A 21754-nucleotide genomic window follows, 5' to 3' on the forward strand; every position below is an offset into this window, starting at 1 on the left:
CTCTCTTCCCCTGGGATGCCTTCCCTGGCTGTGCCGCTCCTACCCCAGGCAGCTGGCTAAACTCAGGGGCCCACAGCATCTTTGGGTTTGTCCTCGGTTTGTCTATCCCATGGTCTGGATGCAGGAGGGGTGACGCCCCTGGTACCTGGCTCCACTCATGCTTCCTTACTGCCATGGTTTATGGGAGTAGAATCCTGGCTCCCCCTCCCCTGCGCACGCCATGGCAGCCACAGTCACTGCTCCAGCAGGTTCAGCGGGGTGGGGGCTCGGGCACCAAGGGTTCTGGGGAAGGACTTGGAATGGAGCATCATCTGTTGGGGCTGTGCTGGGTGTCCTGCCCCCTGTCCCCACCTGCCCATCCCCAATCCCACCATTTCTCTCCCATTCTGCTGCTCAGGCTGCCACCCATCCATCCAGAATGCCTGCAGTAGCCTCTCCCCCCGACCATGGGTCCCCTGGACCACACTTGTCCTCAAGCTTTGTGTCCTTACTCCCTCCCCCTCCCCCACAGCCAGCCCCCTGTTCCTCTCACATCCCAAGCTCTTTCCCCGCCTTGACTGGCTTCTGTTCTGCTGAAATGTCGCTCTTTAGACTGGTAGCCTTCCCTGTGCCATTCCCCTGCCCCAGAACTCTCTCCTTCAGGGAGCTTATAACAATGTGAACTTGTCACGTTCCCCTGCTGACAGGTTTCTTGTGTGAACCCCAGGAGGGAAGGGACCTGTGTCTGTGGTGTCCTCAGATCTAAGCACCTGCCGAGTGGATGAATGGAGTACGTATGACTGAATGAGCGTGTCCTTGACTTAGCCACTGCAGTGTGATTCTGAGCCACTTAGCTCTCTGGGCCTCGCCTTCCTCCACCCCGCCCCCACCACCCCAGCTGAGGGGAATTGGGCAAATAACATCTTGCCCCCGAAGCTGGGCGGAGTGATCCAGCTCACTTCCAAGTCCGAGCTGCGTCCTCTCCCTCCATGCACGCTCGGCCCACCTTGCGCCCTGGATTCCCTCCCTCTTCAGCCGCCCACACAGCACTTCTCCCAGCCCCACCCTGCCCAGCCCCTCCCAGGTGCCTGCAGCGGAGCAGCCAGCTCCCACAGCACCTCGGACTCCGGGCGGCACACCATGGGGGGTCTAAGGCCCTGGGCCAGGTATGGACTACTGGTTGTGGCCCACTTGCTGGCCCTGGGGCTTGGGGCAGCGGTGCTCCAGGCCCTGGAGGGGCCTCCAGCACTCCGGGTCCAGGCCAAGCTCAGGGCTGAGCGGGCCACTTTCCAGGAGGAGTACGGGGCCTGCCTGCCACCTGGGGCACTGGAGGAGCTGCTGAGCACCGCCCTGGCAGCCCAGGCCCATGGGGTCTCCAGCCTGGGCAATGGCTCAGAGGCCCGGAACTGGGATCTGCCCTCAGCCCTGCTCTTCGCTGCCAGCATCCTCACCACCACAGGTAAGGCCGCCAGGCAGCCGGGTAGGAGGGGGCCCCTGGGGTCCCTGGGGGTGCAGCCCTTCGCCCAGCCCCAAAATGCCAGACAGAACCCAGGCCCTCTTAGACCTGACCTCACAGCTCAGGCTCCCCACACCAGCACACCCCAACTGGTACCTCAACTTCAGCTGCCAGGAGGGGTGTGGCCTCTACCCAGCCCCAGTGCCAGGCACTCTGTGAGATCCAGGAAGGGTGCCCAGACTCCACGGGCCTGAAGCAAGGCAGGGAACACGTATTGTGGGAGGGGTTCTTGGATGCAGGGAACTGGAGGGAACCCGGGGGGTACAGATTAGGACCACCGACTCAGGGAGGGAGTGTGAGGGAAAGCTTCCGGGGGAGGCAGTCCTGATGAGGCTTTAGCCAAGGCAAGAGGGCACAGAGATGAGGGATGAAGGAATGCCTGGCAAAGAGAACAGCATGTGCAAAGGCCCAGAGAAATAAAGCAATGGGACCCACAGCTCTGGTGTTTTTAGTCTCGCAGTGTCTAAATATCTTTTGTTTTGTATCTAAATATCTTTTTTTTAAGATTGGCACCTGAGCTAACATCTGTTGCCAGTCTTCTTTTCTTCTTCTTCTTCTCCCCAAAACCCCCCAGTACATAGTTGTATATTCTAGCTGTGAGCGCCTCTGGTTGTGCTGTGAGGGACGCCACCTCAGCATGGCCTGATGAGCGGTGCCAAGTCAGCACCCAGGATCCGAACCAGCAAAACCCTGGGGCACCGAAGTGGAGCATGCGAACTTAACCACTTGGCCATGGGTCCGGCCCCCTAAATATTTTTTATTATGTCTAAATATTTTTTTAATTAAAGTCTGTTTTCCAACTTCTTTTGGAAAAATCGAGAAACCTATTTGCACTGAGACAGAATCCCTGCAAGGCAACATACTGGCTGGAGTGGAACAGGGCCTGCCCTTTTGGGCAGAGCACATGTTCTCCAGTCCACCCCAGTCCCCACCACTCCCTCTTGTCTCACATCTGGCTCCTCTAGACGTCTGAGTTTACAGCCTCTGGACTAGCTGATCCTGTTCTCCCAGCACACCCCACTCTCTCACCTCCCCTGCCTTCGCACATGCTTTTCTGGCCTTGGAAGCCCTCTCTCATGCACTCATGTAGTTCTTCAAGTCAAGCGTCCTAATTTTCCTGCCTGCTTCCCCCACCAGATGGCAGGCACTGGACAGACTCAGATTCCAGTGCAAGCCCTAGCACACAGGTTGACTTGATACACCTTTGGGGAATGAAAGAGTTGGTGGCATTCTGCCCAGTGAATTTGGAAGTATCGGTCAAGGACAGAGCTGAGGAATCTCTCAGAAAGCCAGGCTCCCTCTGGGGCAGGACAGCAGTTCTCAGAATTGTTCCAGCTACAAGAGGCCTGAGGGGACTGTCTCTTTTAATCCTTTCATTTTCCAGAAAAGAAAAGAGTGGCCCAGAGAGGTTAAGGGACTTGCCCAAGACCCCCAGTGAATGAGAAGCAGGACCAGACAGAGCGTGGGCCTGAACAGGTCCAGCAATCTTGGCCACCAGAGGGCAGCCTTCTGCCAGAGGCAATGCTGGGGGTAGTGGGGACCCCAGCAGGCATCCCACTGAAGTGTTCATTGCCCATGTGTCTCTCCTTGCCAGGTTATGGCCACATGGCCCCACTATCGGCAGGTGGAAAGGCCTTCTGTGTGATCTATGCAGCCCTGGGGCTACCTGCCTCCCTAGCTCTTGTGGCTGCACTGCGCCACTGCCTGCTACCTCTGCTCAGCCGCCCAGGTGCCTGGGCTGCCAACCGCTGGCAGCTGGCACTGACCACAGCTGCGCTGCTGCAGGCAGCTGGACTGGGCCTGCTAGTGGCTGGTACCTTCGTGCTCCTGCCAGCACTGGTGCTGTGGGGCGTGCAGGGCGACTGCAGCCTGCTGGAGGCCATCTACTTCTGCTTCAGCTCGCTCAGCACCATTGGCCTGGGGGACCTGCTACCTGCCCATGGCCGCAGCCTGCATCCAGTGCTTTACCACCTTGGCCAGCTTGCTCTTCTCGGTGAGTCCAGCTGCCAAGGAGCGCAAGGGGGAGGAGAGGAGGGAGGAGGAGCCTGGACTACAACTCCCATAAACCATTGGGGAGGCTGGGCCTCATTGGTAGAGGGACCCTGGCTAGGGTGTGGTGTGGGGAGTTGTAGTTGGAAGAACCCAGGTGGCAGTGTTAAGAGAACTGTGAGTGGCACCAGGTGCCAGGGTGGGTCAGAGGCTGGGAGATGGGTGGGGAGCATCATGAGCACCCTGAGACTGCCCCAGCAACTTCTCCTCCCCAGGTTACTTGCTCCTGGGGCTCCTGGCCATGCTGCTGGCCGTGGAGACCTTCTCAGAGCTGCCACAGGTGTGCGCCATGGTGAAGTTCTTCGGGTCCAGTGGCCCTTTGACCACTGAGGACCAAGGTGGCATCCTGGGTCAGGATGAACTGGCTCTGAGCACCCTGCCACCCTCAGCTGCGGCCCCAGCTGCACCCTCAGAACAGGCCCCAGCTTGCTGACAGGTGGCAGGTGATGGAGATGAGCTCCTTTCAGGTGGAGAAGCCTGAGGAGGAAGCAGTGTGAGCGGTTGGGGAAGCTTCCGCAGAGGGGAGGGGAGGGGGATGTGAGGACCTTGGGGAACGTGTTAATAAAAAATAAAATGGGCAACAACCCCCACTGTGTTTAGTCTCTTCTTTCGAAACGGGACTTCACTCCAGCGACCAACAACCCAAACCCCGTCATCCCTCGAAGACAGAGATCCGTCCGCCGCTGGCATCTGGGAACCTGAGAGGCGGCACAGCCGCATTTAGGATCGCAGACGACCTCGTCGGCCCAAGCCCCGCCCCTTCCGTCTATTGAAAGACCCCGGCGTCCCGAGAAAGGCCGGCGCTGTGTAGCCTTCCCGAACTTTATTGCTCTCCAGCAACAGGAAGGGGAGGGCGGGGGCGCGGCAGCTCGCGGTCATCCCTCTCCCCGGGGCCGGTCGGCTTGGACCTTGCCGTCGGGGAGGGTTCTGCGCGGCGCTCCCGGGCCCCAGCCCCGCCAACACACCCACACCCACTCACACTCACACTCACACGGACAATAAATACGGCCCGGACGGCGCGGCCGCCCAGCCGCTCCTGTCCCACGGGGCCGAGGGGCTTTCCTACCCCCTCCCCGCGACGGGGCCCCTCCAGGCCGTGCGCGGCGTCTGGGAGGGTCCGGTCCTCCGGAGCGCAGGCCCGGGACGACGAGAAAAGCTGCGGTCCGACGGGCCGGGAGGGCGAGGACTCCCGGGCCCCGCGGCCTCAGCTCAGCGCGCAGCGTTCGCGCCGGCTCAGCTGGCGGCTCAGCTTGCGGCGCCGCTGCTCCAGGCCGCGTTCCAGACGCTCGTCCTCCTCCAGGGCGCTGGGGGGAACCGGTTCAAGTCAGCCCCCGCGTCCCGGGTGAGCGCCACCCCTAGTCCGCCCCCGCGCCGGGCCGAGCGCTCCGCTCGAGCGCCCTGGACCCTCCCCAACTCCCAGCGCATCCCGGCCCCGCTCACATCCGCTCCTTGCGGTCCAGGTTCCGGACCAGCTCGTCGCGCTGGTTCACCAGCGACACCAGCTCCTCCAGCAGGAGCTGCTCCCTGTGCTGCTGCGCGGCCGTTTTCCGCCAGTCTGAGGGCGGAGGAGGCTGCGAGTCAGAGGACGCAGGCCCATGCCTTGTCCTGGCCCCCAGCCCCTCCGGCCCCATCTCCCACCTTCGATGGCCAGCATGGCCCGTAGCTCCCGGCTCAGCAGCTCGAACCTCCGCTCCAAGTCCTGCTCCTCGATGCTGCGGGAGGGGTGGGGGGCCAGGTCAGGGAAAGGGGAGCCAGAGGGGCCGCCCAGGGCTGGGACCACTCCCTGGTCCCCATGCCGCCTCACCACCAGTTCCCGTGGAGGCCCGGGCTGCCGGCAGAACTATCCCAGTCCGCAGTCCCAATCATCTCCATTCCCACTGCTCTCCAATCGCTGGACGTTTACGGTCTCTTCCCACACCCACTAACCTTCTTAATTATTTTTTTAGATAAGAAACAACTGGGCAGGATTATTTGGATGAACATTACTCATAAACAGCAAGTATTAAATTAAAATTTAAAGACTAAAAATTATTCTTAAAGACTAAAGTTATTGTGAAAAATGATCCAAAATGCAAAAGGGAGGCAAACCTGCCTCCACCATGCACACTCTAAAGGCAGTGAGGGCCACAGTCACTTCTGACCCCACTGGGGAAACCAGCTGCGCTCTCCTCGGCCTCAGTCCCCCTCACTGTAAAGGAAAAGGGTCACACTGGGCCACTCAGCCCTGACCTGCCTGCGCCACATTTTTCTTTGGGCCTCGGTTTTCTGATTCGTACAATTAGTACCAATTTAAAGAGGAATATATATTATTCCAATTTATAGAGGAAATATATTCTTTCAATATATACCAATTTATTGGTGTATATATATATCAATTTATACAAGAAATGAGATAGGAAACAAATTAATAAGATGGCTGAGAAATTTTTCAAAAAGATCTTTGTAGAAATAAGCAAGCAGGGGCGGGCCTGTGCAGCGGTTAAGTTCGCCTGCTGGTTCGGAGGCACAGGGTTCACAGGTTCAGATCCCGGGTGTGGACATGGCACCGCTTGGCAAGCCATGCTGTGGCAGGCGTCCCACATATAAAGTAGAGGAAGATGGGCATGGATGTTAGCTCAGGGCCAGCCTTCCTCAGCAAAAAGAGAAGGATTGGCAGCAGATGTTAGCTCAGGGCTAATCTTCCTCAAAAACAAAAAAAGAAAGAAAGCAGCAAGCAGAGAATATCCCGAAATAGCCAAGGCTGTCTCAGCTCCGCAGGCCCCAGGTGGGCAGGGGCGGGGCCAACACTCACAGCAGCTGCAGCTGATCCTGCCTCCGGATGAGAGCATTCTTCTTATTGACCAGTGTGAACCACTCCTGGATCAGCACCTCCTCCTGCAGCCTGTTGGCACCTGAACCAGCCATGACAGTCACCAGACCTGCCACTGACTGGTGTCAGGAGCAGGGCGGCTGGAGGTGGGGGAGGGGGTTTGCTCCTTTGTGGCATCCCAGAAGTCAGAGCTGTGTGCCTCCAAGCAAGCTGCTTCCTGGCTCAGGGCCTCAGTGTGCCCAGCTGTAAATGGGGACGATGACCCCAGCCTGCCTCCTCCCCACTCTGCCCAAGGCCTGGAGGAGCTGCAGGGCGGGCAGATCTGGCAGCATGTGTCGGGGAGTGGACTCCAGAAGCTCACCCCACCTGACTCCATGAGGCTCCTCAGCTGTGTCTCCACCTCGGCGGCCCGCCCATCTATCTGCCTCTGCTCCTGTTCCAGGGCCTGCAGCTCCGCACACACATACTGACTTGTGTCCTGGAACCGTTGCTGGGGTGGAAAGAGGGGGCGGCAAGGGAAAGCGTGGGCTCAGGCCAGGCCCTACCGAGGAAGTGCCCACCCATGAGCTCCTCCCACCTCAGCCCACCTTACCAGCCCAGCCTCCTCCCCTGGGCTTGGGGGTGGCTCCTCCGATGGGGGACTCCCACCTGCAGACAGACCAGGCTAAGGCATCCTCAACTGACACCTGCCCCCAGGAGGTCCCCAGCTCAGGATCCGTCAGCAGCCCGAGCTGAGCTGGCCCACCGCCCCTTCAAAACTACTCACCAGAGAGCTGCTGCGGGGCTGTGGCTGTGGATGGGCTGGGGGCAGGGCTGGGAGCAGGGTTCAGGCCTTCCTGTGGAGGAACAGGCCAGTGAGGGCCTCGAGAGGCTACCCAACAGCCCCACCCCGGGGCCAGCCAGAGCCTCGCACATGGAGGGGAGGAGGGGCCCTCAACTCCACGCCCTGCCCACCATGGCTGCTTCTCCAGTCCTACATGCACAGACCTCCTCCCCCAGACCTCCCCCCACCCCTTCTAGAACAAGTACTTCCTCAAGCAAAGGCCACGGCCTTCACCCTCCCTGGCTCTGTGGTCGGGGGAGGGGGGGGAAAGGCTCTGAAGAGCCCAGCTGGGGCCCCTCCTTCCCCCTCTTCTCCCCTTCTCCACAGACTCCCTCAGGCCACCTCCGACTCCCATCACCTAGTGTTGGCATCTCCATCATGGCCAGGGCCCACACGGTCACACTGAGCAGAACAAATCTGGCCCTATCTCCAGACCTAGGGTCATCCATCTCCTGGCCAAAAGGGGGCGCTCTCCCACCTTATCCATTCCCACACCTGGAGATTGTTGTGCTCTTCACGCCACACTCAGGACAGGACAAGTTGGCTGGACCTACTAATTTCAGCCTGGAAGGACAGGGCTGGCCCCTGATATCCCCTGCCCTGGAGACTTGCTGGGACTGTCAGCCCTGGGGGCCCCCAACTTCCGGCTCAGCTGAGAGCCTGGCCCCCTTTAATGGTACAGGCTCTGGCTACTTTTCTAGGTCACCGGGCAGGGAAAAGGGGTGAAGCTACCCCACTATCCGCCCCACCCTGCACCTCTCTGAGAGGCAGCCCTGGACACACCCAGCTCAGGTGCCATCCTCTGGCCTAGGTCAGTGGCAGCCTCCTCACCATGCTCTGCCTGCGGACTCTACCCTCAAGCCTCAACCGAGGGGTCTTCCTAAAACTTTCACCCAATGGTGTCACCCTCCCCACATCCCCCTCTGCCCCCAGCCTCGTTACCAAGGCCTCTTGGCAGCTCCAGCCTCAACTCCTGTTACCCTGAACCCCACCCTCCAGCCACAGCGATGGACTTTCGCTTCCCCAAATAGCTTCCTCAGCCTGGAGCCGGCCTCCGTCTTGGGCTGCTGGACACCAACTCGACCTTCACGACCCGGCTCAGCTCCGCCTCCTCCAGAGGCCCCTTGGGGCTCCCAGGCTGCCTTCTGCCTCCCTCCCTGACCTTCATGTCTCCTGAAGCCTCGTCTGACCCCCAGGCTGGGCAGATGCTCTCCCCTTGGCCCCCCTCATCATGGCTGTTGGCGACCCATGTCTCCCTGACCAGAGCCAGCCCCTGCAGCCAGGGTGGGGCCCAGAGAAAGCACTCAGAGTACCCGGATTAACGATAATAGCTGATATCAATTAAGTGTCTATGTTTGGGGCACTGTGCTTGTATGCACTCAGTTCTCCCAACAACCCTGTGAGGCAGGGACGATTACCATCCCCACTTTACAGATGAGGAAACTGAGGGTCAGAGATGCGGCTCATATAGGGTCTGGCCTAGGGCCCAGGGCTGTCTAATCCAAAGGTTTGCTCCCAAGCTTGACTACCAATATGCTGTTTGCCTCTGGGCCAGTCACGCCCACTAGGCCTCTGTGTCCTTGTATGTAAAATGGGGAGAAATCCCAGCCCTGTGTAACCTGGGGGTTGAGGGCGCCAGAAAGGCATCTTTTTAGATAGCACCCCAAAGTCACACCTCAAGGCCACTTTGCAATAAATGTTCACGTATTTGCTTCTCATCCTCAGGGAAAGAGCACGAAGAGGTTAAGTGGCTTGCCCCAGGGCTGGGCCCAGTAGAGGGCACCATTTAAGAGTTGAGGCTCAGGGGCCGGCCCGGTGGCGCAGCGGTTAAGTGTGCATGTTCTGCTTTGGTGGCCCGGGGTTCGGCGGTTCAAATCCCCGGTGTGGACATGGTACCGCTTGGAAAGCCATGCTGTGGTAGGCGTCCCTCATATCAAGGAGAGGAAGATGGGCACGGATGTTAGCTCAGGGCCAGTCTTCCTCAGCAAAAAGAGGAGGATTGGCAGCAGATGTTAGCTCAGGGCTAATCTTCCTCAAAAAAAAAAAAAAATTGAGACCCAGAACCTGGGTTCACGTCTGTAGCAACTCCCTTTGCCTCTGTCTTCATCTCCCTGAGCCTGAACATTCCCACCTGGGAAATGGGGTAGTCATTAGTCCCTGGAAGGGACATTGTGAGGAATCAGTGAGGAGCTGATGAGGGGTTGTAGTGGCAGGCACACAGCGAGTGCTCAACCGACAGGGCAGGCAGACGCAGGAGAGCCGGAGATTGGAGAAACCCCAACCTCAGCAGCAGCCGAGCTTACTCATGCCAGCCCTGATGGGAATTCCAACACTTCCTCGTGTCTGACCCAAATTCCCCTTTTTACACCCTCATCTGTGGTTCCTCCTCAGGAAACCTTGCTGGGCTGAACCAGAGGCACACTGCTCTCCTCATGGCGCTGCTTCTGCCCCACCCCAGCTTCAAGCTGCTTGACTTCATCCCACTCTAAGACTTTGGGAGCTCCCACGGGTGGGGCTAGGCCCGACATGCTCCCACTGCACACACGGGGGATGGGAGATGAGAGTGGCCAAAGAGGAGGAGTCCCCTCCAGCCCCACGGGTCAAATATCTCCTGTGGGACAAGGGCTGGAGGGGGGCCTGGCTTGGAAGGACCAGAAGTTCAGACTTGAGCCAAGAAGGGTGTAGGATGGAGCCTCCCCTTTAAGATTTAAAGAGCCACTGACACACATTAATCGGGCTGTGGCCACAGGCCAACAGACAAGCCAAGGGTGCTCTGTCCCTCTGACTCCTGCCTATCACATCTCCTGTGGGTGCCTCTGGTGCCCTCCCTGTCTCTCATTCACAGGTCCAACGCTGCGCCTCTGACCCTACACTCAAGGCTCCTGCTCTCCAGCCCACCACCTGCGGACCTTACCGGAGATGACTGGCAGTTCCCCAAATGAGAACTGAGCTTTCCAGCTGCCACATCTGTGCTTGTGTGGGTCCCTCCACTAGAGAACCGCACCCCCGCCATTCTTCACCAGGGAAACCTGCCCATCTGATCAGCCTAGCTCAAAGGGCTGCTTCTTCCAGAAAGCCTTTCCCAGTTTATTCCTTTTCTCCTTTCCTTAGAACTCAGGGGTCATCCCCGGGGAGCTGAAGGCTCACAGCTGCCTGACAGAGCTGCCTCTGCTGTCGCACGCAGAATGGGACAGTGAGCGGAACCCCAGCTGGAAAGCCCATGGCCTGGACTTCAGTGGTTCTGAGTCCTTGAGCAAATTCTTGCCCTCTCTGGGACTGTGTGGTCTGAAGTGACCACAAGCCATCTGGGAGACTCTGACGGGAGACCTGCAGGGGTTGGGGAGACGTAGGTACCCAGCAGGGTCTCCCATCTCCAATCTCCCTTTATCAGAGAAGAAAGGACACTGGCCTCCAGCATCTGGAGTTCAAGACCCGAGTCAGAGAATCTGGGGGTTAGGAGGCCCTGGAGAGACCCCTTGAGTATGGAAACCCTGCCCTCACTTTCCAGGGCCACAGTGGCTGCTGGTTGACCTCCGGCCACCCGCAGGGAAAGAAATGCCTCAACCCACTTGCCAGTCCGTAAACAGCACTGCGCTGGGTGCTGACAACATGGAGCCTTCTGGGAACTTCCCACTGCAGCCATGATTCCATTAACTGAGTGCCAAGTGTTAAAAATCACTAGCATGTATTCCAAGGCTGGCAGCAAAATCGGGACTCTTGTCCCAGCAGCGGCTGTGGGCTCGCATGCGTCCCCTGATGAGGAGCTCACCACCTCGCCAGGGGACTCTTCCGCGACACCACGGTCCCTCCAATCAGAAAGCGCCTCCCCACGTCCAGCGTTGGCCTGCCACCCTGAAGCCTCCACCTGTGCCCAGGTCTCTGCACCGCCCGCCCGCCGCGGGAGGGCACTCACCGCAGCCGCGGCTCCGGCGCCGGCAGCGCCCGTGGCTCCCGAGTCCGGCTCGTCCCCGGAGAAGGAGCTGCTGTGCCGCAGCCGCGAGCGCCTCTTCTTGAGCAGGTCGGCGTCGCGCACGTGGGAGAAGGAGCCGTGCGCCCGGGGCGGGGGCACGGGCCCGGTCTCCCCGTTGACCGACGGCCGCCGAAGCCTCACGCAGCCCCCGGCGCCCGGCGCCCCCGCCCCGTTCGCCAGCCCCTCGGCGGGGGGCACGGAGGCCCGGGCTCCGGCGCCGTCGGCGGGGGCCTCCGCGGCGCGCGCCTCCTGGGCGGCCTCGGCCCCGTGGTCCTTGGAGGCCGCCTTAGGGGCCGCCCCGTCCGCGCGGCTCGCGGCCTCCCTGGGCTCCCTGGGCTCCTTGGGCTCCTCGGGCGCCTCGGCCCGGTGCTCGCGCAGCCGCTGCGCCAGGCCGCCGGCGTCCAGGGCGTCGGGTGGGCTCGGCTGGGCGCTGGCCACGCGGTAGGTGCCAGCGCCGCCGCCGCCCTCCAGCTGCACCAGCTGCAGCTCCTGCCCCGTGCAGAAGGCGCGGATCTGGCACAGGTACGTCATGACGATGAGCTTGTCGGGCACCGACAGCAGCACCATGTCCGCAGGCTCCAGCAGCCGCGACACGCCCAGGGCCGCGAAGCCATCGAAGGCCTGGAAACCGGGGGCTCCGGGTCAGTGGCCCCGCCCAGCCGAGGGGGTCCCCGCGACTGGCAAGCCAGGGTTTGCCTAGCAACGCCTTTGCCCTCCCATTGGGGGAAACCTAGCAACAGGGCCTGCCCTCGCGTTACCCAGCAACTGCACACCAAAGGTTGGTTTTGGAAAAACCATCTAGTGGAAATATGCTTAAAAAAAAAACCAAAACTAAACCAAGGAAAACGAACAATTTAAAGCCCAAAAGGGGAGAAAGTGGCAGAACTTCCAAAAGCCACGGCTGGGGTCCTACAGCCGACAGATTCCTCTCCTGACAGATGGAACCCAAATCTTGGACCCACAGCCCGGCTCTATACCCTCTTTCCCTGCAGGCATGGCTCCCTCCCCATCTCACCTGCTTGTTGTTCTGTTTAATGTTGAGTGGGTCCAGGGACGCATAGTCACTGCGGAGAGAGCACCGGTCAGAGGCTGGATGCACACTGCCCTCCCAGAAGGCTCCCCCGTTCATTCCCGCCCCACCCCACCCCACCCCACTCCCGCAGCTCACATCTTGTCTGGGTAGAATCGGTGCAGGATGGCACAGAAGGCCAAGCCATTGCGCCACGATGTAGTGAAGTTGGTGACTCGGACTCCACGGTAGCCAGCAGTGACTTCCTGGCACCACTCCAGCAGCGACTGGCTGGAGCTGACCAGGGCAGGTGGTGCCTGGGGACACAGGGAATGTGAACATGGAACCTGTGCCCTCTGCACCTTGGGGACAAAACAGCCCCAGGTCTTGGTTTGCAGGAGTCACCAGAGACCACGGGCCAGAGCCTCGGGGCCAGGCAAAGGGTTTCCAGCTCTGGGGTTATCTACCAAGGTCACCTAAAAGATCAGTGACCCCCAGGCAAGATGAGAGTTCATCAGCAGCCACACCTCAAGTTCAGCCCAGAAAATCAGCTTGGGGGGGGTCCCATTCCATGCAGCCCAGGGAAGACAGGATGGGGGAGCCAGGGCATCTGAGAGAGGAGGGGGTGAGGGGGCTCCATGAAGCTGAGCCCCTGTGCACCCCACCCCAGTCGACCAGGTGGGTCCATGCAGAGCCGCCATTCGCTCAGCCCCAGGTTAGTGGGAAGCAGCAGACTGGCCCTTGGCGGCCCCCATCCCTACCTGGCTGCCCGGCAGCCTCCTGTCCTCTTCAGGCTCCTCTGGGGAAGAGGCCCCCGAGGGCCTGGGCACCCCAGTCCCTGCCCCACTGGCCAGCTGAGGCTCAATCAGGCTGGCCTCTGTGAGGTTCCCCTCAGCTTCTTTTCCCTTCTCGGTTCCTGAGACCCCAACCTCTGCTTCCTGGGCCTCAAAAATATCAGATTGGTTCTCTGGAGGCCCTAAAACCTCCGTCTCTGCTTCTTGGGGCCCCCAAACCACAGATTTGGCTTCTGAAACCCCCAAAATCCCATCCTCTGCCTCCTGGACCCTCAAAACTGTAGTCTCTGCTTCTGCTCCCTCAGTGCCTAAAACTCCACGCTTAGTGACCCGGGCCCTTAAAGCCTCGTATGTGAGGCTCCCCAGGAGCCCTGCCTCCTGGACCCTCGAAGTCTTAGCCTTTGCCTTCTCAGCCTCTAAAACTGTAGGTTCCGTCTCTTGAGTCCCTAGTCCCTCAGTCTCTGCCATTCCAACCTCTGGCCCTGAGACCCCTGAAGCCCCCAGCTCTGTCTCCTGGGCCCCAGCTATCTCAACTTCTACCCTCAGTACCGCTGAATCACCACACAGCTCCTGGGTCCCCAGCCCCTCAGCCTCTGCCCTCCCAGCCTCTGTCTCTGGCACCCGAGAACCCCCCAGCTCTGTCTCCTGGGTCCCTGCTATCTGAGCTTCCATCCTTGAGGCCCCTGAACCCCTGGCTGCTATCTCCTGGGTCCCCAGCACCTCAGCCTCTGCTGTCTCACTCTCAAACTCTGGGACCCCTGAATCCTCTACCTCTGTCTCCCGGATGCCTGCTCTCTCAGATTCTATGCCTGAGACCCCTGAAACTCCCACCTCTGTCCCCCGGGCCCTCAATATTTCAGATTCTGCCCTCCCAGCCTCTGTCTCTAGTACCCGGGAACCTCCCACCTCTGTCTCCTGGGCCCCCAGTATTTCAGATTCTGCTATCTCAGCTTCTATCCTCAGTACCACTGAATCACTAGACAGCTCCTGGGTCCCCAGCACCTCAGCCTCTGCCCTCCCAGCCTCTGTCTCTGGTACTCCTGAAACCCCCACCCCTGTCTCCTGGGCCCCCAATATTTCAGATTCTGCTATCTCAGCTTCTATCTTCAGTACCGCTGGACTCCCAGATATCTCCTGGGTCCCCAATATCTCAGTCTTTGCCCTCCTAGTCTCTGTTCCCAGAACTCCTGAGCCCTCAGCCTCTGTTTCCTGGGTCCCCAGGACCCCACACTTTGCTGTCCCAGCCTCTGTCCCCAGGGCCCCTGAAATCCTCACGTCTGTTTTCTGGGTCCCCAGTTCCTCAGGTTCTACCATCCCAGCAGCCTCTGACTCCAGGACCCCTGGAGTCACGGTCTCTGTCTCCTGGGCCCCCAATATCTCAGCCGCTGCCGCCCCAGTCTCCGTCTCTGCGAACCCTGGTCCCACTGCTTCGCTCTCCTGGGTCTGCAATACCTCTGACTCTGCCACCCCAGTCTCTGTTTCCAGGACCCTTGAGTCCCCAGCTTCTGCCTCCCGGACCCCCAGATCCCTAGACATCACCCCCTGGTCAGCTGCTGGGGGGGCCCCCTGGCACCTGCTCACCTGGGGACTGGCGCTTGCTGCTCCAACAGAGGGCCCCTGCTCCAGGCCTGTCCCCCCAACACCAGGGGCGCCGCCCCTCACCTCTGCATCCTCTCTCTCCTGGCCTGTAGCAGCCCTGGCCCCTTTGAGGTCACTGAAATGCCCGGAGTGCCCTGCAGACTCTGCTAGGGGTGGGCTCAGGACTGTGGGAACCTCATCCCTGGTCCTGACCCCCATCCTCCCCTGAGAGCCCCTTGGAGGAACCTCAGGAGTTCCCTTGAATCTTGCCTCAGATGTCACCCCTGTAGCCTCTGGTCCCTTACTGTCCACCTGTCTCACCTTTGACCTCTGCTCAGCATCCACTTGACTAACGTCTGAACTGTCTTCAGTCTCCCCAGCTCTGACCTCTGACCTCTTAGTGTTCACCTGTCTCACTTCTGACCCATGCTCAGTGTCCATCCCGCTCTCCTCTGGCCTGTCCCCAGCATCCTCCTCCTGCACTTCAGGCTTCTGCCCTCCTGAACAGTCTCTGGAGCCTCTGTCCTCAGCGCCTGGGGCCGGCCCAGCTGCAGGGGCCTCTGTCCCTTCCTGAGGGCTTGCCTGGGCCTGCGTCTCCCCAGCAGACCCCACGCCTGCTGGGGGAGCCCCTGAGGCTTTGGGGGCCTTGTCTTCCCCTTGGGGGACTGGGGGCCAGGGGGCATCAGAGCCTTTCCGGAGCCGAGGAGCTGGGGCTGGGGCCACGTCCTGGCCTGGCTGTCTTGAGGACCTGAGGAGACAGCAGGAAGGGGCATTGTGGGGGTTCATTTGGCCCCCTACTCTCAGCCCCACCCCCCACCCTTCTGCTTGCTTCCTAACAGCGGGCAGGGGATGGGGAGTGGGCCTGGTTCCAAAGCTCACCTCGTCTCCAGTGGCATTCCCGGGGGCCTTGGGGCCTTAGGCCCCACTGGGCCCCCAGCCACAGTAGATGGTTCTGCCCCCTGGCCCCGGGAGGCCCTGGCTGGAGGCGCAGGGCCACTCACAGGGGCTGGGCTGGTATCCTCAGCACTAGCAGGGCTGGCAGCTGGGGAGGAAGGAAGGGAGCGGGTACTGAGGCTGGGGCCCTGTGACGGGAGGTCCAGTCCCCCGTACCCCAGCCTGGGCCTCACCTGCCTGCTGGGGCTGTACTCGGCCCTCCTCCTCCTCCTCACAGAGTGTCCTCAGCTCCCGAGAGGGATCTGGGGGATTTGGGGAGCCAAGGGTCAGCCCAAGGCAGGGCCCTGCAGGACCCCCTCCCCCCAACTAGAGCACCGGGCCTACCTGAGGAACGCCCCAGCCTCAGGGCACCGCCCCGGCCTGCGAGAAGAGACAGGCCCACAGATGCAGAGAAAAAGAAAGAGAGAGAACCACAAGGACAGACAGAAAAAAAGCCTTAACAAGCACAAGGGAGGGATGAGGAAGCTGGTGACTGCGCATGAGGGTGGGTGGTGGGGGGTGGCGAGCAGGGCCTGCAGCCCCTTTTGGCCCAGCTGTCTCAGGGCGGGTGGAGACCTGGGGCAGGCCCCCTCTCGGGGGTGAGGAGAGGGCCAGGGGCATGGGCAGCCACTGGGAGCCCATCCTGCAGGACTCAGCTAAGCACCCAGGCCACCATGGGACCAGGGGCCAAGTTTGGCCAATCGGGGCTACCAGCAGGCTATGAGTCCCATTACTGGGCGTGCACAAGCTGGCCCGCCCAACACAGCAAGTGGCTTAACGGCCTGGGATACCCCCACCCTCCCCAGGTCTTGGTGATGTCAATCCATGGCAGGTTGTAAGCCCACCTGGTGGGGGGACACGAGCCCGTGCCTCAGGGGGCCCTGGACCATTAGTCTCCTCCTCGTCACTCTCTGCAAAGTCGTCCAAGTTGCCCACGTCACTAGGCTTCACGCTCATGAGACTTGCAAGACTCTGCATGTCATCGTCCCTGGGGGCGGAGGTCAGGGTGAGGGCCGCAGTCAGAGCTGGCAGACCAGGGCCAAGGAGGGCGGGTGGGCACTCACGTGGCGCGGCCCTCCCGCAGCAGCACCCCGGAGAGAGTGAGGCTCAGCTCGGCATGCACCACTTTCACCGACTTGGGCTTCAGCCGCAGCCGCAGCGGGACCTGGGCAGGCACGGGCCCTGCGTGGCGTGCCAGGTCCACCTCAGCCGTGGCCAGCACCTTCCGCTGTCCCTTGGACTCCTGGGGGCCGAGGGGAGGGGCGGGGGAAAGGACCATCAGTGCTGCCCCCGAGTTCCCGAGACCCCCAGGCCGCAGCCCACCCCGGCCACTCACATTCTCAATAATAAATGTCCACTCTTTGGCCTCATACTGGTCCACGTGGGGGTCCTAGGAAAAGGAGGCACTGGTGAGTACAGGGGTTGCTGGGGTGGGGGCCATGCAGGGGGAGGGGCCTGCACTGGCTCTGGAGGTGTTTGGTTGGAGCCTTCACACATGCTGGTCCCTCTTGCCCAAGAAGCTCCCCAGCTTTTCCTGATCCGAGCTGTCTATCATCCTATACATGGCGGGTAAATGCTACCTCCTCCAGGAAGACCTCCTGGGCTACTCGTGCTGAGTAGGCACCCTGCCTTGATTCTTGGTCTCACCCACCTGTTCTTTCCTATTTGGAGGGATAACCCTCCAGGGCACCCCTGTAGCTGCCTGGGGTTGTAATCGCCAGCCCATTCCCATCTATGCAGGAGGAGACTCACCCTGTATAAAGTCACGGAGATGTCCACGTTCTCCGGTACCATCCACACCACGGTGCCCCGGTACGGGTTCTGGATGCCCGGCTGCCAGCTGTGGGGCTGCAATGAGCAGTCTGCGTCCTCCCTCCAATCTTAACTGTCCCCTTCACCCCTTGCCCCTATTTCCAACCTTGACCCCATCTTTCTCTCCATTCTGTGGATGCTGATCTGAACCGGAGTCTGACTCCATTTCCCCATCAGGCCTCACCTGCTTTCCCCACACTCCCCCATTGGCCCCACCCCCCAACCTGGAGCGCCAGTTGACATCCTCCCCCACCTTGGAGCAGATGCGTCGGTTCCGCCGGGTCCATACCACCACCAGCTTATCTGGTTGCCTGTGGGTGAAGAGGGGGCTACTCAGTCAGGCCTACCCAGCCTCTCCATCTCCTCCAGGGTCACCCTTCTGCCCTCATCCCCTTCCCCCAGGAGAGGGCCTGGATGGCCCCTTATCTGGGGCCAGAGAGAGCAGGGTGGGGCTGCTAGGCAGGGTGGGGCCTGGGACAGAAGGGCAAAGGCCCGAGGTGGGTCAGGGATTATGAAGAAAGAGAGCAAGAGAATTAGAGACCTACAGAGACAGGCACACAGAGAGACAGAGAGCTACACAGAAACACAGCAAGGACCCTGCAAGAGACACACAGACTCAGACACACAGGGAGAGACAGACTGGGAGCAGGAGGCCATTCACTCACAAATATTTATGGAGTGCATTCTATAAACCCAGCCCAGTTCGGGGGCAGAGCAGGGCAGAGGAGAGGCAAGACCGTTCTGGGGCTGAGGGCAATGGAGGTGGGAGAAGAGCGCCAATCAAGATGGGACACAAATTAAGAAGCTGACTCAGGGAGACAGGAGAGAGCCGCTGGGTCTCCCTGAGGTGGGTATCTGAGCAGAGGCGTGAGTGCGGGAGGGATGGGCCATGTGAGGTCTGGAGAGGGCGGGCTCCAGGTAGAGGGAATGGCAAGGGCAAGGTTCCGAAGTTGGGGGGAGGCGCATGGTCAGAGTGGGGCAGAGGGTCAGCTCATCATTAGAGACCCTCCCTTTGCTGGGCCCAGGGGCCCCGGGAGTCAGCCATGCTCCCCACCTCTCAAACCCAGAGCCCTGCACCCTAGCTCTGCAGGGTCTCTGACTCCCACGAGGGCATCCAGGAGGACTTCCAGAAGGTGACATCTAAACTGAACAGCATAGACCGGGGCAGACTGGGGCAGAGGAGAGGCAGAGCGATGTGGGGACACAGACAGCGAGAGGAGACAGTCGTCTGCCACGTGGCTGGGCCTAGGAGGGTGAGGGCCCCTTTGGGTTAGAGGGTCAACCACTGCTCAGGAGGTTGGGGACAGTTGAGGGGACCATCAGGCCGAGGGCAGCACGAGAGCCCTCCTTGCCTGTACCCACTGCCATGCCAAGAGGCTCAGGTTCACCCAGCCCACTGCCCCGCTGGAGGTGCACAGTGCAACTGAGGATGCTGGGGCCCAGAGAAGTTGGGGGCCAGGGAAGGTCACACAACTAAGCCTAGAGCCAAGCTCCCCTCCCCAACCCCAAACTGCAGGCTATGGCTGGGTAAGGGTAGCCACGGGGCCTTCCCAGAAAGGGGAAGCGGACAGGGCTGCCTAGGGAGGGCGGGGCCTGGCTAGGCAGCCTGACTCAGGCTGGGTACGCCCTCCAGGGGAGGTGCGACCTGGGCAGGGGCAGCTTCCTAGCCTAGGCTCCAGGCTAAGAAGCCCTGGTGGCCCTGCCCCCCCCCCCACCGGCCATGACTCACATGCACTGACACTGTCCCACAGCTCCGCCTGCTCTCCCAGACCATGCCCAGCGTCCTCCTGGCCTCACCCAGGATGCTGGGACAGAAGGCATGAGCCAGAGGCCATGGTTCAAGTCCCAGCCCTGTGCTGTGTTACCTCAGCCAGCCCTTGTGCTCTCTGGGCCCAGCCAAATGAACTAGACAGCCCTCTGGCTGGCCCAGTCAAGATCGGGGATTTGGCAGCTGCCCAAGGGACCCCAGCCTCCTTCTCACTCCCCTCCCCTTGGACTCCATGGTTCCTGCCTGCCGAGGCAGCCCTTCCTTTTGGGAGCCTAAATTTAGCCCCGCCTGGCGGGTGAGGCCCCCACAGCTGTGCCCTAATCCAGCCAAGGGAAGCTGACACCATGAGCACGTATATTTAGGGTGTGACGCAGGGGCCCGGGCAGCTGCGGGTGGGAGCACGTGAAGGAGATGCCCCTGGGCCCTCTGGCAGTTGGGGCCAGATCCTGCACCCCCTCATATATCTGCCCTCACCCCACCACCTCGCCCTCCCCAGGCCCTCACCTCCCGGATCCACACCCTACGAGGCCCTCAGGCCCCTTTAAGCCGCTCCCTGCCTCCCTTTTCATCCCTCCCAGTGCTCAGTTTCCCCTTTTAAGGACATCGTGGAGACTATCCAGCCTCCCAGCTCCCACTCTGGCTGAAGCAGGGGGGTTCCTCTGGCTCAACAAGTAGGCAGGGGAAGAGGGGGCAGCATCCTTGTTCTGAGCTGGACGCAGGTCCAGGGAGGTCTCTGTCCCAGCACTGCCACCCACAAACCTCAAAACTTGCTCCCTTTTCTGATGTCATCCTGAACCATCCCTCTGGTCAAAACATGAGGCTTCCCTTCGCCAGCCCCGAGCACGGCCAAAGAAAGTGTGGGCACAGATAGATTCTCGGGCCTAGAAGTCTTCCCCTCCACTGGCCCAAAGCTGCCCACACCCCCAACACTAGGGGTCCCATAAGCTGCAAGGGCACTTTTGAGTCACTGTGGCTGCGACACCAGGGCCCAAGCTGGGGTAGGGGCCCCTTTAGCTACTGGACTGGAGGCAGGGTTCTCTCAGGCTCCAAAGGCTAGATAGGGTCCCAGCCAGTCTGGGGAGTCCCCCAGGCCTCCCTCCCACTCACCATTTCTTGGTGCACTCCACCACCAGCTCGTGGTAACAGGCCACAAACTGGAACTTGGCGGCCCGCTTGCCCACGCGCTGCAGGCGCTTCCACACCGAGGTCATGGCCCTCGCCGCCCCCGCCGTCCGCTCCTCAGACCCGGGGCTCCCGCTGGCCCGCGATCGCCCGCCCGGCCTGGGTCCCCATGGCCTCCGCGGCTCCTATCCGCGCCGCCCGCCCCGTCCGTGCGGAGGTGTCGTTGTCTCGGACCCGGGGCCGCTCGGGCCGCTAGCGCGCCCGGGGCCCGCCGGGTGGTCTGGCTGAGTCGGTGGGGTCGTCTGGGGCGCGCCGGGTCGCCGGAGCGCCGAGACGCGAGCGCGCCGTTTCCTGGAGCCGCACCCCCGTCGGAAGGCGGGCGGGGCTCCGGCGGGGGCGGGGGCCGGGCGGCGGCGTGGGGGCGGGGCGGCCCGGCTTCCGGGGCCTCGCGCGGCGACCGCGGTGGGGGGGACGAGGGGCACGAGGTGGGACGCGGGGACCGCAGCGCCTGCTCGATGCGCGCCGAGGCGTGTGGACGCGCGGCCCTGGAGAGGGCACCCGGCAACTTGGTGCCGCCTCCCTTCCTGCCCGCAGCCCTGGGAGGTAGGTATTCGTGGCCCCATTTCACAGGCTGGGGAAACAGAGACTCAGAAAGGGGAAGAGACTTGCTCAGGGTCACACTTCGAATCTGGGCCAGAGCCAACTGTCCTCAACACTGCGGTGGCTGTCGAACTCCTGCTGCCACCCATGTCTTAACCAAAGCAGAAAGGCACAGGGTCAGGGGCCAAGCTGGGTGGCCCTACCTGTGGGCAGCATCCATTCGCTGGTCCGGGAACCTGACTCCTCAACTGTCAAGTGGGAAGATGGTTCCAACATCCCACAAGGAGCTCCTTTCAAGTGTGTGACCTTGGGCAGAGCGCTAACACTCTGAGCCTCAGTTTCTGCCTCTGTTAAATAGGGATAATTATAGTTCCAGCTTTTACAGAGTCCTTGAGTGGCTGAAACCTTGGAAAGCATTTAGTAGGGAGCCTGGCTGATTTTGCGAGGTCTCATTAAATGGAATCCGTTATCATGGACAGGAAAGTGCGTGTGTGTTTACTCTCCTTCCCCTGAGATGCCTGTCACAGGCGTTAGCCGCTCTGTTCACACCTAGATTAGAGCCCTTATCGCCTCCCCACCGCCTTGTGGGGTAATGAGCCGCTGTGGGTGTCAGGGCGGGAGTTAGAGAACTGCCCTGGGGCCAGAAGTGGGCCGGGCCCCTCCCCCGGTGCCAGCGCTCTGCAGGGTTTGTGAATGGACGGAAGCCTGGTGCTTGGTAAACACTAGGTTTGAACAGGACATCTGATCTGCCAGGAGTGCCAGCTGAGTTGTCTCCGGGAGGCAAGTGACTATGCAGCAGAACTCGGGGATGAGAGGCCTGTGAGCCTAAGTGTGCAATTTCGAGGTCCGCTCTTCCTCTCAGGAAGTTATGGGGGTGTTGTGTGTGTGGTCTGAGCCCCCACTGTCCCCAAAGGTGCAAGCTTCTTTCAGCGCACGTCACACTGGGTTTGGCTCCCAGTCGCAGAGGTGTGGTCCTCCATGTCCTCTGTAAG

At 61.0% G+C, this 21754-nt stretch overlaps 2 protein-coding genes across 17 annotated transcripts; one reads left to right on the forward strand and one right to left on the reverse strand.

The window, feature by feature from the left end:
* Nucleotides 1–153: 153 nt before the first annotated feature.
* KCNK7 (potassium two pore domain channel subfamily K member 7) lies at nt 154–4129 on the forward strand. Of its 2 annotated transcripts, XM_046643410.1 has the most exons (4): nt 154–1145; nt 1273–1438; nt 3090–3488; nt 3760–4129. In XM_046643410.1, the coding sequence occupies exons 1-4, from the start codon at nt 969–971 to the stop codon at nt 3975–3977; spliced, it is 960 nt and encodes a 319-aa protein (XP_046499366.1). In that variant the 5' UTR covers nt 154–968; the 3' UTR covers nt 3978–4129. The 2 variants fall into 2 exon arrangements, with proteins under 2 accessions (XP_046499366.1, XP_046499367.1); XM_046643411.1 differs by having other exon boundaries at nt 1052–1438.
* Nucleotides 4130–4352: 223 nt separating this feature from the next.
* On the reverse strand, nt 4353–20545 carry EHBP1L1 (EH domain binding protein 1 like 1). Of its 15 annotated transcripts, none has more exons than XM_046643398.1 (21): nt 20148–20540; nt 17526–17583; nt 17213–17308; nt 16797–16850; nt 16525–16703; nt 16306–16448; nt 15806–15841; nt 15655–15723; nt 15407–15569; nt 14849–15275; nt 12917–13093; nt 12315–12472; nt 12162–12210; nt 11090–11767; nt 7120–7189; nt 6946–7001; nt 6720–6843; nt 6336–6435; nt 5183–5256; nt 4985–5099; nt 4353–4848 (listed from the first exon to the last, which is right to left on the reverse strand). In XM_046643398.1, exons 1-21 carry the CDS (start codon nt 20249–20251, stop codon nt 4749–4751), a joined length of 3030 nt encoding a protein of 1009 aa, XP_046499354.1. In that variant the 5' UTR covers nt 20252–20540; the 3' UTR covers nt 4353–4748. The 15 variants fall into 15 exon arrangements, 14 of the variants coding, with proteins under 14 accessions (XP_046499354.1, XP_046499353.1, XP_046499351.1 ...); XM_046643397.1 differs by having other exon boundaries at nt 12917–13099; XM_046643395.1 differs by having other exon boundaries at nt 14531–15275.
* Nucleotides 20546–21754: the final 1209 nt, after the last annotated feature.

Source organism: Equus quagga, chromosome 17, assembly GCF_021613505.1.
Source record: "Equus quagga isolate Etosha38 chromosome 17, UCLA_HA_Equagga_1.0, whole genome shotgun sequence".
Classification (NCBI taxonomy): Eukaryota; Metazoa; Chordata; class Mammalia; order Perissodactyla; family Equidae; genus Equus; species Equus quagga.

What these genes read in the sequence shown, in the direction of transcription:
- KCNK7 (XM_046643410.1), top strand. Translation starts at nt 969, where the DNA reads ATGCACGCTCGGCCCACCTTGCGCCCTGGATTCCCTCCCTCTTCAGCC. An exon ending in GGTCTAAGGCCCTGGGCCAG is followed by an intron (nt 1,146 to 1,272) that starts GTATGGACTACT and finishes GCCACTTTCCAG; the next exon opens with GAGGAGTACGGGGCCTGCCT. An exon ending in CAGCATCCTCACCACCACAG is followed by an intron (nt 1,439 to 3,089) that starts GTAAGGCCGCCA and finishes TCTCCTTGCCAG; the next exon opens with GTTATGGCCACATGGCCCCA.
- EHBP1L1 (XM_046643392.1), bottom strand. Translation starts at nt 20,251, where the DNA reads ATGACCTCGGTGTGGAAGCGCCTGCAGCGCGTGGGCAAGCGGGCCGCC. An exon ending in TTAAACAGAACAACAAGCAG is followed by an intron (nt 11,768 to 12,161) that starts GTGAGATGGGGA and finishes CCCGGTTTCCAG; the next exon opens with GCCTTCGATGGCTTCGCGGC. An exon ending in CAGGATCAGCTGCAGCTGCT is followed by an intron (nt 5,257 to 6,335) that starts GTGAGTGTTGGC and finishes CCCCTCCCGCAG; the next exon opens with CATCGAGGAGCAGGACTTGG.